Source organism: Phodopus roborovskii, unplaced genomic scaffold (assembly GCF_943737965.1).
Source record: "Phodopus roborovskii unplaced genomic scaffold, PHOROB, whole genome shotgun sequence".
In the NCBI taxonomy this organism is placed as follows: Eukaryota; Metazoa; Chordata; class Mammalia; order Rodentia; family Cricetidae; genus Phodopus; species Phodopus roborovskii.
In genome coordinates this window covers 366,476-380,730 of record NW_026125894.1, presented here as the reverse complement: position 1 = coordinate 380,730, position 14,255 = coordinate 366,476, and the positions used below count along the sequence as shown (strand labels likewise).

The window sequence follows — 14,255 nt, the reverse complement described above, 5'->3', positions numbered from 1 at the left end:
CTGGCTGGGAACCTTAAGATTTCATTTATGACAAAGAGGATCCCCACCAAGAAAAAAAATCACTGCAATTTTTCTTTATAACCCAAATTACTTTGTGACACCTCCTTTAACTCCACCCAAAAAGTCTGTTCACTGTAGAAAAATAACTAACACACAGCAAGATTTTGTATAATCTGATCCTCTGGCATTGTATGGATATTAACATTTTCCCACTTAGTTACTCTTATAAACTTCTCTACACACATAGTGTTTAATGGTAGCCTACCTCAAACTAATTTCTCTAGATCCAATTTGATAGCTCCCTTTGAACCCCATGACCTTTCTTATCTCCACCCCCGTACACATACAGCTCAAATTCTGACAACCAGTAACTAGTTCTTCTCACTATCATTCATTGATTACCACCTATGGACAAAGCTATACACTGCTTCTTTTAATCTTCATAGAGATTAAATGCACACTAAAAGAGGCAATAACTTAATCTGAACATATGCATGCACAACTGTGCATGTGCGTGAGTGCGTGCCTGTGTGTGTGTGTGTGTGTGTGTGTCTTAGTTACTCTCCTATTGTCATAAAAAATACTATGACCAAGGCAATGCATAAAAGAAGACGTCTAATTTGGGACTCATGGCTGCAGAGGGTCGGAGTCTATGACCATCATGGTGGAGAGCACGGCAGCAGGCCAGCAAACTTAGTATGGCACTAGAGCATTAGCTGAGAATGCACAATTCAGTCCACAAGTATGAGACAGAGAAAGAGGAGATATCTGGCAATGGCTTGGACTTTTGAAACTCCAAATCCCACTTCTACAGATACACCTCCTCCACAAAGGCGATATCCACCAACCCTTCCCAAACAGTTCCACCAAATGGGGCGCAAGAATTCAAATCTGTGAACATATGGAGGCTGTTCTCATTCAAATCATCACAGTATGCATCTTATTTTAACAAATGCATGTGCAAACAATATAGAACTTAACTCCCATCCAATGATTCTAAACAGAGCTTAGAAAGAGACAGGGCATTTCTTCCTCTAACCAAGGAAAGACACAGGTAACAATGAGTGATAATACAGGTATACTTCTAAGTGAAAGACACTGAAGAAATTCACCCTAGTTGATGTCTACTAGGTCAGAGAATGAAGAACCTAGAAAGTCCACGAGGAAGAAAATGGATTATTTTATGGCTGTCTTGAAAATTTGTAATTGCTTGGTTGATTATGTTTTATATTCTTTTCTTCTTGATATATCATCCTACCCCTACATTTAGGCAAAGTTTATAAAATGGCTTGTCCTATTTTAATATATGTTTTATTATTCTTTCAGAATTTTATATATCATGCTTTGATTATATTTAGCCTCTCTTACCCAACTCATCTCAGATCCACATGCCCTTTCCTACACATGTAACTTTATGTCCTTTTTTCCCCATAAAGGCCAATTTTAACTGTCCAAATATTCTTGAATGTGTGGTCTTGCACTATGACTATGGTCAACTTTCCAGGGGAGATACACTCATAAAGAAAAGTGACCCCCTTTCCCAGCAGCTAAAAATTGCCACAACCTCTACGGCGCTTTGTGTTCAACTCCCCTTTCCATGCTCTTCTTTTTTTGCCTGGTTTTTGTTTTATACTTGTAAGAAAATATAGAAAATAGTAAAATTAATATATTTGTATACTCTTTATCTAGATTATCTCACTGTTTTGCCACAAATTCCTCTGTATTTTCTAGGAAAATATTTTCTAACACGATGATCATCATCTCACCTAGGAAAATGGAACACTTTCTTAATATGTAGTCTGTATACAGTTCAAAATCCCTAATTATTTGAAATAGTGTCTGTTTTAGTTCTGGTATTGTATTTAATCAATGATGACACAGATGTGATCACCATATCTCTTTTAATCTATGACCATTCCCTTAATTTTTTTTTTTTTTTTTTTTGTTTTTCATGATTGATCTTTGGAACAGTCCAAAACAATGATATTTTAGAATGTATACACTGACTATATGATTTTGTGACTGACTAGTTTCAGGTGAAAATTTTGGCACTAATACTATCTATATAAGTGATAACAAAAATTTATACTGCATGTAAAATCATTAGGCACACTCACCACCTTCTCCATTATTGGTCAGTTCCAATTTGATCACTTCATGAGAGTGATATATGTCAGATAGCTCTTAGGAAAGCCTTTCTCCCCTTTTGTAATTATTAACCAATATACAGAGTAACAAATTTTAGGAGTACATGAGCATCTTATTCCCCAACGATCTTAAACTTTGTAATTTTGATATTTATTGATGACCCTTGCATGAATCAGCCACTATGGCACAAATGCAAAGCTGTGATTTCCCCATTGACTCAAACAACCAAAGTGCTGAGTTTCGTGGTGTGCAAACTGTGCCTCAATAATACTATTTTTAGAAAGTTAACAGAATAACCAGCAGTCTTTATTTGATCCATTTCCTGTTAGCATGTTTTTCTGCCTCAAAATGGACTATCAGTTGATTTTATAAACGAGGCAGGGTATTCAAGATGAAGATGAACTTAAACATATTCCATGGAAAACTTGTAATTATAGTTCCCCAATTCTATCACCTTCTATAACTAATTGTTGGCATAATTCTGTGCCAATTTCTCCCTCTCCCTTTCATTTCTCACTCTCTTTTAAAGGGTATATTTGTGAGTTCATGAGGTTTTTGCCTTTAACATATTATACTCTATTACTATTATTTTTATGTTTAAGAGAACCTTAAGTTCTGATAAAACATCATTAGTATTAGAACAATGTTTTCTTCCTTGCATGTCCCACAGTTCTCCTGTACTTCTTGCTGTCAGCCCTGAGATCAAAGTCATCCAAGAAGAATCATTATCTATTAATGGGACTTATTTGTAGAAACCAGGATCTTGGTCCTTGGGTATCTAAGTGTTGAGCTTCTAAGCCCTTTCCATGTATAAAACAAAGAAATTCAGATTCATTAATGTTATCTGAATTTTAAATTTACAATACAAATATATAAGAAAAATAACTTGCATCTCATTTCTCAATAAAAATCCTAATTTCAAGGCTGCCCTTTTCTGAAGGGAAAGACGGAGAAATGGGTCTAGGGGAGAGGAAAAGTGTGAGGGAGGGGCTAGGAGGAGAGGATGTAATATGTGAGAGAAGAATAAATAAAAAAGAAAAGAAAAAAGAAGAGAGACTAGTCCCAGATCTATGGTATCTTGCTAAAGTTACTTGGTGCTCCGGACACAAAGAAATTGTGTACAGTAAGTGAAATGCGTTGGAATAAAATATAAAATGTAAATGAACAAAACCCTAATTTCTATTAACGTTAATAGATGTGTACATTTGATTTATTTTGCTATGGCTACAAAATGGTAGTGATAACTCCTTCTATAACTGTGACACTAACAATAATACTATTAAGAGGTTTTATTTATTTTTGCATTTCTTTTCACCTAATAATAATGCACTACCAAGAACACTATACTCTGGGACACTGGAGATGATTCAGTTTAAGTGTTTTCTGCTAGTATCATCAAATCAGTGATCTTCAGGCTCAAAAACTCTGTCAAAAATAAAAGAGGCGTAGAGGAAGATATCCAACATTGACTTGCCCAGTTTATACAAGCATGCAACACATCCCCCAAACACACAAGAACATATACACATGCACACCCTCACACACAACACCATCAAAAAGCAATGTTGCATTCAATGGCTGTCAGCACTGTGCTAGAATGTTATAAACTACATTGATTTGGGGGGCAGGTCTTCAGTATTTGTCTCTCTTCCCATTTTGGGCTCCAATTCTGAGTATATAAAGCAAATGTTTTATATACTCAGTTTACTGAGATCAAAACTGTACACAAAAGATAAACTTCAAAGTTCTTCTTCTATTCATACTGTCAACACACTACCTTTATCCATTCGCTGTTTTTATTAATTTCTAGTTAATTCTTCAGAGCTCATATGGGCATGAGCTGAGCAACAGCCTTTCAGCAGAGCTTTTGTGTGGCCACTGAAAGCACAATGTGTGTTGTCCAGTATTTTCATACTTACAACATATATACAAAACACCCACCTGAATTATGACTAATCCACTGCAGAGAGTCCATATGAGTACTCAGAATTTTGCAGATCTGCTCAAGCTGAAAATACAAGCAAGATTTTAGATTGTGATTATTCTAATGTAGTAAACAAAAAGAAAGAAACATAGGAAATTGAAATTAAGAAGCAACATTTAATTTTCTTCTAGTAAGTGCTGCTCTGACAATGAACTACATATTAATGGTGTTTTGCCATTTCATACTTAAAATGCTAATTACTTTTGTGCATTAGTTCAATCTATTCATTTTGTAAATGTCAGGGATTAAAGTCTTACAAATCAATAAAAATAAACCTGACAAGCACAATATAAAAACAAAGGACATTAAAAGATATTTCAAAAGAAAACAAATAAAACAATCCACATAAAATTAGGAACATCAAATTTGTCAATCAAATCAGCAATTGCTTGTTTTGTTTTGTTTTTGTTTTTGAGACAAAGGCTTGTTAAGTAGTACAGACTGGCCTGGAACTTAACCACGTAACCCAAGCCCTCCCTCTACCTCCCAAGCTCTGGGACTATAGGAGTCTACCGACATGCTGTGCCCCTCAAATTCATTATTTTAAAAATAGTAACATTCAATAGTCAAGTACAGGTTGATTGTTTCTCACCCAAAATGCTTGAAAAGGATTATTTTAGTTATTTTACAACTTTTTGGAACATTACATTATATAACATGAAATATCCTAGAGATGGAAAAGAAGCCCAAACATGGAATTTATATGTCATGCATATCTTGCACATATAGCCTGTATTATAACTGCATTTGTGTGTTTGTGTTGGTTTGCTTGTTCATTTGTTTCTCACAAGCTACACAAGACTTTGACCACTGAGCTACATTCCGAGTCCAGATATGCCAGTGTTTTTTAGCTGTGACCCATTCCATGAGTGTGGACTCTTCCACTTGTGCATAATTTCATCACTGAAAAAGTTTTAGATTTTGGAGCATTTCAGATTCCAATATTTCAGATTTGGAACACTCAATTTGCAAGTAGGAAAAATCAATACACTAATATACACTCAACAGTAATATAAATTGGCTCACATTTCCAAATGTAAATTTTTATAGCATGTATCAATAGTTTTTAAATATTTATACTTTTTACTGAGTATATTTTACTTCCAGGAGCCTGCCCAAATCTAAATAACTGGTCATTAGAAGGCTATATTAGATTACCCAAAATATGGGAACAATATATCTACCAATAAAAAATGTTAAGTATATTATAAAATTTGCCTCTGGCGAAATATCTTGGCAGTGTTAAAATTCACATTGTCAAAGAAGGACTAAAATTTTGAGACTGAACCATGAAAACAGAAAGTAAAAATCACTATGGGTATGTTTCTGATTTTATTTAAACAGAAGATTATTTTTTTCTAGCATTATAAAAAGACTAGAAGAAGTATATCAATATAGTAAGAAGGAATTGGTAATATTGATATTTTAATTATATGAATTTTATAAAAATATAACAGGGTAACAGAACATACCGTTTAATAAAAAACTTAAGTATTATATGATCTTTCCCATTCACCCCAACACACATACAAGAGTAAAAGAAGTCATTGGATCCCCGTACTACGAATGCTGAAACACATAGCTTCCACTTTTGTAGCATGATATATAATCCATTGTAACAGGGATTTGTGATGATCATTACATTATCTATAGTGACATTATCATTCAGCAGGTGTGTTTTTTCCTACTTTCTGTCTAATGATTTGCATTATCTGAATATTCCTTTTGCCCTGCTATCACACAATAATTACCCTTAACTTAGTCATCTTAAATATCTCAATTATCCCTACCTGGGAAAATGAAAACACGAGACTATTTGCTACTCACTAGTAAAACAAAATTATCATGGGCAAAGTTGGGAAAATTATAAAGATAGGATTTCACTAACTCTGCTGACCATACTTCTCACATCATTTCAGGACTCCAAGACTAGACATCAGTTCTGTACCATGTCTAAATCTGTTTATATATGCATCAGAAATCTATTACAACATAACAATTTTGAATTTTGCAATTGCATTTGGAATCTAACAGAAATGTAGTTTGTTGACTCATGATTGTCTTTGTGAACATAAGGCAGATGGTAGAATTGGTAATTCCAGACTAATTTATATGCGTCATTGTTCAATTTTACATTGATGCTAAGTAGAGAATAGCATTTTTTATGGCTGAAAGGGACTTACAGATCATTTATTCTACTCTTGACATTTTGCAAAAGGAGACAAGACCCAAAGAGATTATGTGACAAACAATATTCTAATAGTTTCTCAACTGTAACTGGCTGTTTTCTTTCATGATTAAAAAATGCAGTAATAATATGTATGTACAGGAAGGACAGTCTGCATCTAATTGGACAAAGAACCTGCTAGAGAATAATCACCACTTGTGTATATGTTACTCATTCTCATCTACTGAGATCCTAGCCTCACTGCTACTTATAATTAATTGTAGAAGGCACAAAAGAAGCTCCTACAATGGGAGATTCCTCTTAGCACTAGTGCTATTTAGCAAGAGTGGGGACAAGAGAACTTCATCTATGCTGCTGAGATAATAGAAAAAGATACAGGAAATAAGCTCTTAACAATGAGAGTATAGGAAAATGACAAAGAAACCCTGCTTCTTTCTTACTGCCAAATTAATTCACAGGATCTCAATTCCAACAGGACTCTCAGTCATACATTCCCATAATATAATGTATTTGCTTTATGAACTAAGTAGTATTCTGTGAGGCAGTAAGAAACATACTGACAATATTTAAGAAAAAATTCTAAGGAAAAATGTTAAGTCTTAACAGTTAAGTCACTACATTTGAAGGATATAAATTAAAGAGCGCTTAAATATGTCTAACAGGCCTAGATGTAGCTGATCATATTTATATGAGTAAATAAATTATATGTTATGAAAAATTAACTAGTGAGTAAGTGAAAAAAAAAAGGACCAGCATATGTTTAATCATGTAAAGAGTAAACCCTGTACAAATTAAGGGTCGTTTATTTTATCCTCCTGTGAATAACCACCAAAACTCCCATCTGTAAATATTTACTGTCCCTCTAATCATGCCTAAGAGCTTCATATCTCTAGAGGGCAGATAAGGAAAACTCTGGAGGACCAGGGAATGTGACGCATTAAAAGCCCTCCAGAGGGCCAATTTCATATGAAATCATGGCTTTCTACATAAAAAGAGCAAGTAGCATACTGGCACAGTGGTGTCATCAGGACTTCCAAGTGTATTCAGGTGAACAATAATGTCCTTGAGATCTTGCGACATTTTTTTCAGCTCAGCATCTATGTTTTCCGCTAATTTGTAGCTGCAAAGGCAAGTGAAAGAAAGATTAACAAGAAACATTTTTCTCACATCTACCATGACTGACATATAGAAATGTCATTGCCAGCAAGATTTGTCCCAATTCCCCTACATTCACATTGGTTCCCAGTTATGACTAATGACATTGTCTAATGGATTTGATGTTTGCCAACTTATTATGATCATAACCTAAGACTACAGAGGCAAAGGCTTTAGCCTCTGATGAGTGCAACAGCAAAGAAACCCTTTTGGGAAAGCAAAAGGTATACAAAGGGCATTTAGCTAGATACAAGATTAGTGTTTGGCAAATTTCAATAAATGCTGAGATTGCTTCAATTATAGAGGATACATAAAATTTCACAGTAAAACCTTATAAGATCTGCTATAGCATGCAAAGGATATTTTAAGATATGAGCTTTATAACAATAAAAGGTAGATGAATCTGAGTTTACTACAAACTGATTAGTTATCTGAATGAATTCTCAAAAATTCCAAACTGTCACAGACAATGGGGAGTGGGGAGGGATGAAGAAATATTGATTGATTGATTGATTGAGTCCAGTCTATCATTATGTTTGCAAGAATTAAAAGTGGCCAGAAGATTTTTCAAACTTATTTCTATAAAATTAAAAGATGCAATCAGATTGCCTGGTAACCATCTATTACTTTCTGTGCCAATCACTTATATGTAATTGGTTGCCTAAACTGTTGAAAATTCTGGTGAAAGCTTTATTGCAATATAAATCTGACCACAAAAATAATATAAATCTCTTGCATTAATTGCAATAGAATTAATGTTTCTAAGCAACCCCTTTCTAACCAACAGTTAGTATATTCTAAAGATGTAAGTATTTTAAAAATAAAACAAAAAAGAAAGGATAAAGTTGAGCATGGTGGCACATTCCTGAAATCGCATCATGTATGAAGTAGAGAAAGGAGGATGAAGCATTTCAGGCCTGCCTTAGCTGTTACAGCGTTTGTGCTAGATGAGACCTTCTCCAAATAAATTAATAAAAATATAGAATATGTTAGGAATGGTGGTGCACACTTATAATCCCAGCACTCCAGAAACAGAGGCAGGTGGATCTCTATGAGTTCAAGGACAGACTGGTCTATAGAGGGAGTCCTAGGTCATCTTCGTTTGCATAGAGAGTTCTAAGCCAACCAAGAACATGTAGACAATGTAGACAGACCATGTCTCAAACAAACAAACAACAACAACAAAAAAAACAAAATGTATATATATATATATATGTGTGTGTGTGTGTGTGTGTGTGTGTGTGTGTGTATGTGTTTCACAGAAACTATGCCAAAGAATAGAGCAAAGAAAGAAGAGAAAAATAAAAAATGAAAGAGGAAGAAAACAAACCCTGAAATACAAAAGTAGAGAAGGTGGAGGTCAGTACATATTAGCTATACTTATTCACATTTAAAATCCTACAAAAACATTAACTTTCAAGCCTTAAAAATCAAGTTCAGTGGCAAAGGACTAGCAAAAGCTCAGCTGGGCACTGTGGTGTGTGCCTGTAATTCCTTCTACTCAGAATGCTAGGGTGACAGAATCACTTTAACCCAGGAGTTTGACAGAAGCCTGGGCAAAACTGGTAAGAACCTGTCAAAAATGAAGAAAAAAAAATACAAAACATAAGAGCTCCAGCTTAATTTACTAACAAGCCACTGATAAAATGTGTTCAAGTTAGTCACGATTTAGATAATGTAATATGTTCACACAAGGTCTCTTTATGCTTTATAAACTGGCCTGATTATCAAATCTCAGTTCTAGGGTTACCATGGGAACAATGACAATGAATAGACACAAGGTAAAGACTGCACAGTACACAAATAAAACACACCTAGCCTGAAACGCTGACAAAATCATTCCAATTTTGAAAACCATAGTTCATCCTCAAATGAACAGTCAGTCTGTCTTTGAAATATCAAATAATGTATGACTAAAACAACTGTATAGATATTAGGTTTAGATGTGTCAATATGAGGAAACCAGAAATATTCCATAAGACTGTATCACACATAAGCTTTGTATTTCTAATTTAAGAATTGACAGATATACAAACGTTACAGTAGACAAACATGAGCTTGAGATTAATAACAGTGAACAAAATGATATGAAACAAGCCGCCAGAATGATTCCTTCATTTCTAAGCCTCCATTAAAGATAAACACGGAGCAGTCAAACAAGCTGATAAATACCAACTAGAAGAATTTGCCCTTTTCTACCAATATTTATTGTCTGCTTTATGACTCAATTTCTCTCTCCTTCTGCCCAATTCTTCAATCTATATTCAGTTACTTACATTCTCTCATACTCTTTATCTACATAGAGCAGATTAAAAGGCACATTCTGTTCCTTCACAAACTCCTCTAAAGGAGTCAACAGACGTTCCAGTTCCTTCTGCTGTGACAGGACAAAATCTAATTCTCTTTCCAACCTGAATAAAACAAGTCAACAGAAAGGCTGATGAAAGCAATTCTGGGTAACAAATTAAATGTCAATAAACAGCATGGGGAAAAAAAATGGAACAATAATATTTTGAATCTTTCAAGCAAAAAAGTCCAAGGTTCTACCTGGTCTGGTCCAGTTTCACCTTTTCCACTTCGTTGTATAAAAGAATAAGCTTTAAAGAGAAATAGGAACAAAACAATATTAATATTCACATTGTCTCAATAATTTTAGAATACCCATTTTCTCAGACACTTGAAATACCAAACACTTCCTAACTCAGGGAGCATATTAACTTAGAAAAAAATGTTTTCATGCTACTCATCAATATTGCAACAGAAAACTAATCACAAAACCAAAGTCTATTCCCTTGTGTTTATCTGGAAATACTTGTACAATACAGGAAGACCAATGAGAATATCTTCCTACCTCATCAGTACTCTCAATCAGTGCATGGTTCCAAAGATTCAGTTGGTTGGCCTGATAAAGAAAGTGTTTCTCTTGCTCTTGCAGTTGAAGATTCCACTTGTCCACCATACTGTCCAGGTGACCATATGTCATCACAGGAGTGACAATTGAGCTAAAATATAAAAAGATATACTATGATCATATTTTTAAACTACAATCATAATTTAAAACAAACAGTACAGGAAGACTAGGAGGGGAAAGCCTGTGGGGAGATTCTCGTTTCTGCTTTCCAACAAAAATAATATCCGATAAAGATTTTAAAACATCCAGTTACATGCTCTGAAAACTGTCCTAAGGGAATAGAGTAAATAAATACTTCTTAAGATGTCTACTAAATCACCATCTACTTCTACTCTTCCTATTATGTCAGTACAGCATACTGGAAGCTCTAGGAATCATCTTATTCCAAGTGTGCTTTTGAGTACTAGTCACAAATCATCAGCATCCCTTACCCGCAAGGAGCTGTGAGGAACACCAACTCCTCTGCCAATCGTATACAAAAAGCTTGGTTTCTGACTCTGTGGTCAGGGCACCTAGGTCACATTGATTCTAGCAGTAGTAGTATTAGTGGAGCGCAAAGTGGAGGTAACAGGTAATACTTTCCTGGCAGAAGCAGGCAGCGTTCTAACTTCCTACTGGGGTACTAATGGTGACATATATGGCAGGCTGAAGCGAAATCCTCACTCAAAAGCAGCAAGGCTTTTGAGATTGAGTATGGCAGGATATTAATCATTAGATTTCACCTATTGCTCTGGAATCACAGGGACCCAGTAGAAAATCTAACCTCTAAAGACTGAATACTCCAAGACAAATTTGGACTGGTAACAGCTCTCATTTCTTCCATTCTTGGGGTCAACAAGACTCAGTGGGCAGTTTAACCTCCATACTGACTTGCAAAACCAAAAATAAAGGAGGTCAATGAAAGGACTATCTTCTTTCTTCCATGAGCCTTGTGTCAGCAAGGCCTAGTAGAGGGCCAAGCCTCCACAGCAACACGGCATCTGTGAGACCACAAGGTAGGATGAGGTAGAGTAGTTGACATCCTGTGTCCTCTGTCAGCAAGGTCTAAGAAGCTGAAATTTTGCCTACCCCTGTATCAACTAAAGTACTGAGTTAGTTCCTCACTTGCCTCTTCATCAGGTGCTCTACCACCCATCTGCAAGCTGGGTCTGCAGCCTACAAGAAGTAGTGAAGTGATGTGATGCGGTGTCCCACTTTCACAGGGAATGAGTCAGCAGAACAGAGAGCTGAACTTCCATACTGCCCAGGTGCATTGAGGCAATATGACTCAGTGCTCCATTTTTGTTGGGATGCTGGGCACAAGGTCCAGTGGGAAACTAAACATAAAATCACACCCACCCTTTTCACTGTACCTCAACAAAGGAACTAGCTAATGAAAAGAAAGTAGATATAAATAGGACCCAAACACTCCTCACATAATAGACAAACGTCCATGACACAATAAAAATGATCCGTATCAAGAACTAGGAAAATCACCACTCAAAAGAGAAAAGACTAGCAACAACACAGATAACAACATGAAGAGGTATCAGATGTTGGGAACTGCTGGAAAGGAATTTTAAAGCAGTCAATAAAAATGTCTGAAGAGGGCAACTTTTAATCCTCTTGAAGTAAATAAAAAAATCAGCAAAGGAATGGAGATTATAAAAAACAAACAAAAAATAAAATAACTGAAATGAGCCTACTTGAAGGGTTTAACACTAGAGTGGACCTTACAGAAAACAATCAGTAGACTTAATGACAGGTAATTAAAATGTATAGAACCAAAAAGAGAAAACAGAGACAAATGAAAACAGCCTTAAGGACATAGGCGGACACTACAAATGAGATAACAATGTATGTAAGAGAAGTTCCAGAAAAGAGAGAGAATGGACCTGAAAAATGATTGGGAAGAAAAGGTTGCAAACTTGGAGAATTTGGCAAAAGACATATACATGAAGATTCGAGAAGTTAAACAAACCAAAATAAAGTAACTCACAAAAATCCATTGTGAGGTGGCTGTGATAAACATCAGGTTATGGAAATGGCTCTACAAAAATCCATCACAAGACAGAGCAATTAGACTTCTTAAAGGTAATGATAATTTTTAAAATTGTAGAAGCAAAAAGCAGACAGAAAAATAACGTACTTAAAGAGAAGAGCTACTGAATGGATAGCTGACTTCTTCTCTGAAACTGAAAGGAGGAAACAAAGTGTTCATGACTTTTGCATCTTCAGAAATGAAGAGGAAATAAAGACACCATATGCAAGTGAAGAAATAAGGTAAAGCATTGCTACCAAGTCTACTCTTGAAGATTAACTATGAAGAAAGGAAACAGCGAGTCTTGTAATGTCACATCAAAACGGCTGAAAAGGACAGAGTGTTATTCCCTTTCAATGTGTTTCTTAGATTGTATTTGATGGTTGGAATGAAAAACAAAACCTTCTGGGCTGTTATGTTCAATGTACATAGAAGAAATACTTGTGACAACAATACTTACATGATAAAGGTTGAAAAATTAAGTAATGGGTTTCTCCACTTGACAAAAAGTGGTAAAATGTTAATATGAATAAATTGTTTCAAGTTATATGTGTATACCTTAATATCAATAGAAACTACTAAAAAAATTGTATGAAACAAAGTATTAAAAACAGCACATATAAAATAAGATGGAACTCCCTGGAAATTTCCAGCAATCATGGGAAGATTAAAAACAAGGAGAAACAGGACACAAATCACAAGAAAAATCAAATAACCAAACAGCAGAGACAAGCCCAAATAGTCAATAGCTTCTTTGAATATAAATGTGGTTAATAAACATCCACTCATATAAACATCCAATCATATAAAGGCCGACAAGAACTCGCTCCAATTATTTGGATAGAAAGGTAAAAGAATTAAAAGTATAAAACTAAGGATGTTTTTTGTTTGTTTTTGAGAGAAAAGAAATTCCTATCATATAGGGTAGACTACAGAACAAACCATATTCAAACTTAAGGAGAATTACATCATAATAAAAGAATCAAGGTACAAGAACTGCCAATTCAAGCATATATTCTACTAAACAATAAAGCCTCAAAATACATGAGAAAAAGATAGATACATTACAAATCATGAAAAGAGAACAGGAAACTATTTAGGGGGAAGGAAAGAACTGTTAATAGGAAGTAGGTGTGGGAAATGGGGGAGGAAAGCAGCCGGGGTGCAAATAAAAGCAATTTATTAAATATATGTATAGAATTATTATAATGATGCCCATTTCGAGAAACTGTTAAATAAAGCTCAAGAGAGAAAATAAGACAAATACAAAATGATTTGAATGAGAACTTCAAAAAGCTTTTCTACACAACTGAAGGAACCACTAAACTAGAATATGGCACCCCCCAATCTACAAATAAAAAAATATCTTACAGACATACATAAAACACTATAAGCAATATAAGAAAACAGAATATTTAGGTTTCCATAGAACATTCTGCAAGATGGACCATTTCCTTCTGCATAAGAAAAAATCCAAACAAATATAAAATAGCTGAAATCATACGGAGTATGTCCACCGATTATAACTAATTCCAAAAGAAGAAAATCTCTGCACACTTAGAAAGTAAACAAGATGCATCCGAATAATCCATGACTCAAATTGGAATCAGAGCATAGTGAAAGATGTGGGCCATGGGAAAACAGTGCACTAAAGGCTGGTGTGAGAAGAAAATGCCTCAAATCAACAGCCTGCGAAGGTCAGTTAAGAGACTAGCAAAGGAAAATGAACAATATCATCAGGAGAAAAGAAACAACAGTGGATAACAATGAACATAAAAACAGGGAAGTTTTACAGAGTAATTAGTGAAATGAAAACTGGTTCCTTAGAAAAATATCAATAAAATTGATA

General features: G+C 34.9%; 1 protein-coding gene across 1 annotated transcript in view; it reads right to left on the bottom strand.

Moving 5' to 3' along the window:
* Nucleotides 1–14,255, bottom strand: part of Nup62cl (nucleoporin 62 C-terminal like) — a 36,261-nt gene that overhangs the window by 16,319 nt on the left and 5,687 nt on the right. Inside the window, exons 3-7 of the mRNA XM_051178910.1 lie at nucleotides 10,327–10,477; nucleotides 10,023–10,072; nucleotides 9,752–9,886; nucleotides 7,329–7,440; nucleotides 4,090–4,156 (exon numbers count right to left, since the gene is read on the bottom strand). Coding sequence (XP_051034867.1) covers nucleotides 4,090–4,156; nucleotides 7,329–7,440; nucleotides 9,752–9,886; nucleotides 10,023–10,072; nucleotides 10,327–10,477 — 515 coding nt within the window. The remainder of the gene's footprint in view (nucleotides 1–4,089; nucleotides 4,157–7,328; nucleotides 7,441–9,751; nucleotides 9,887–10,022; nucleotides 10,073–10,326; nucleotides 10,478–14,255) is intronic.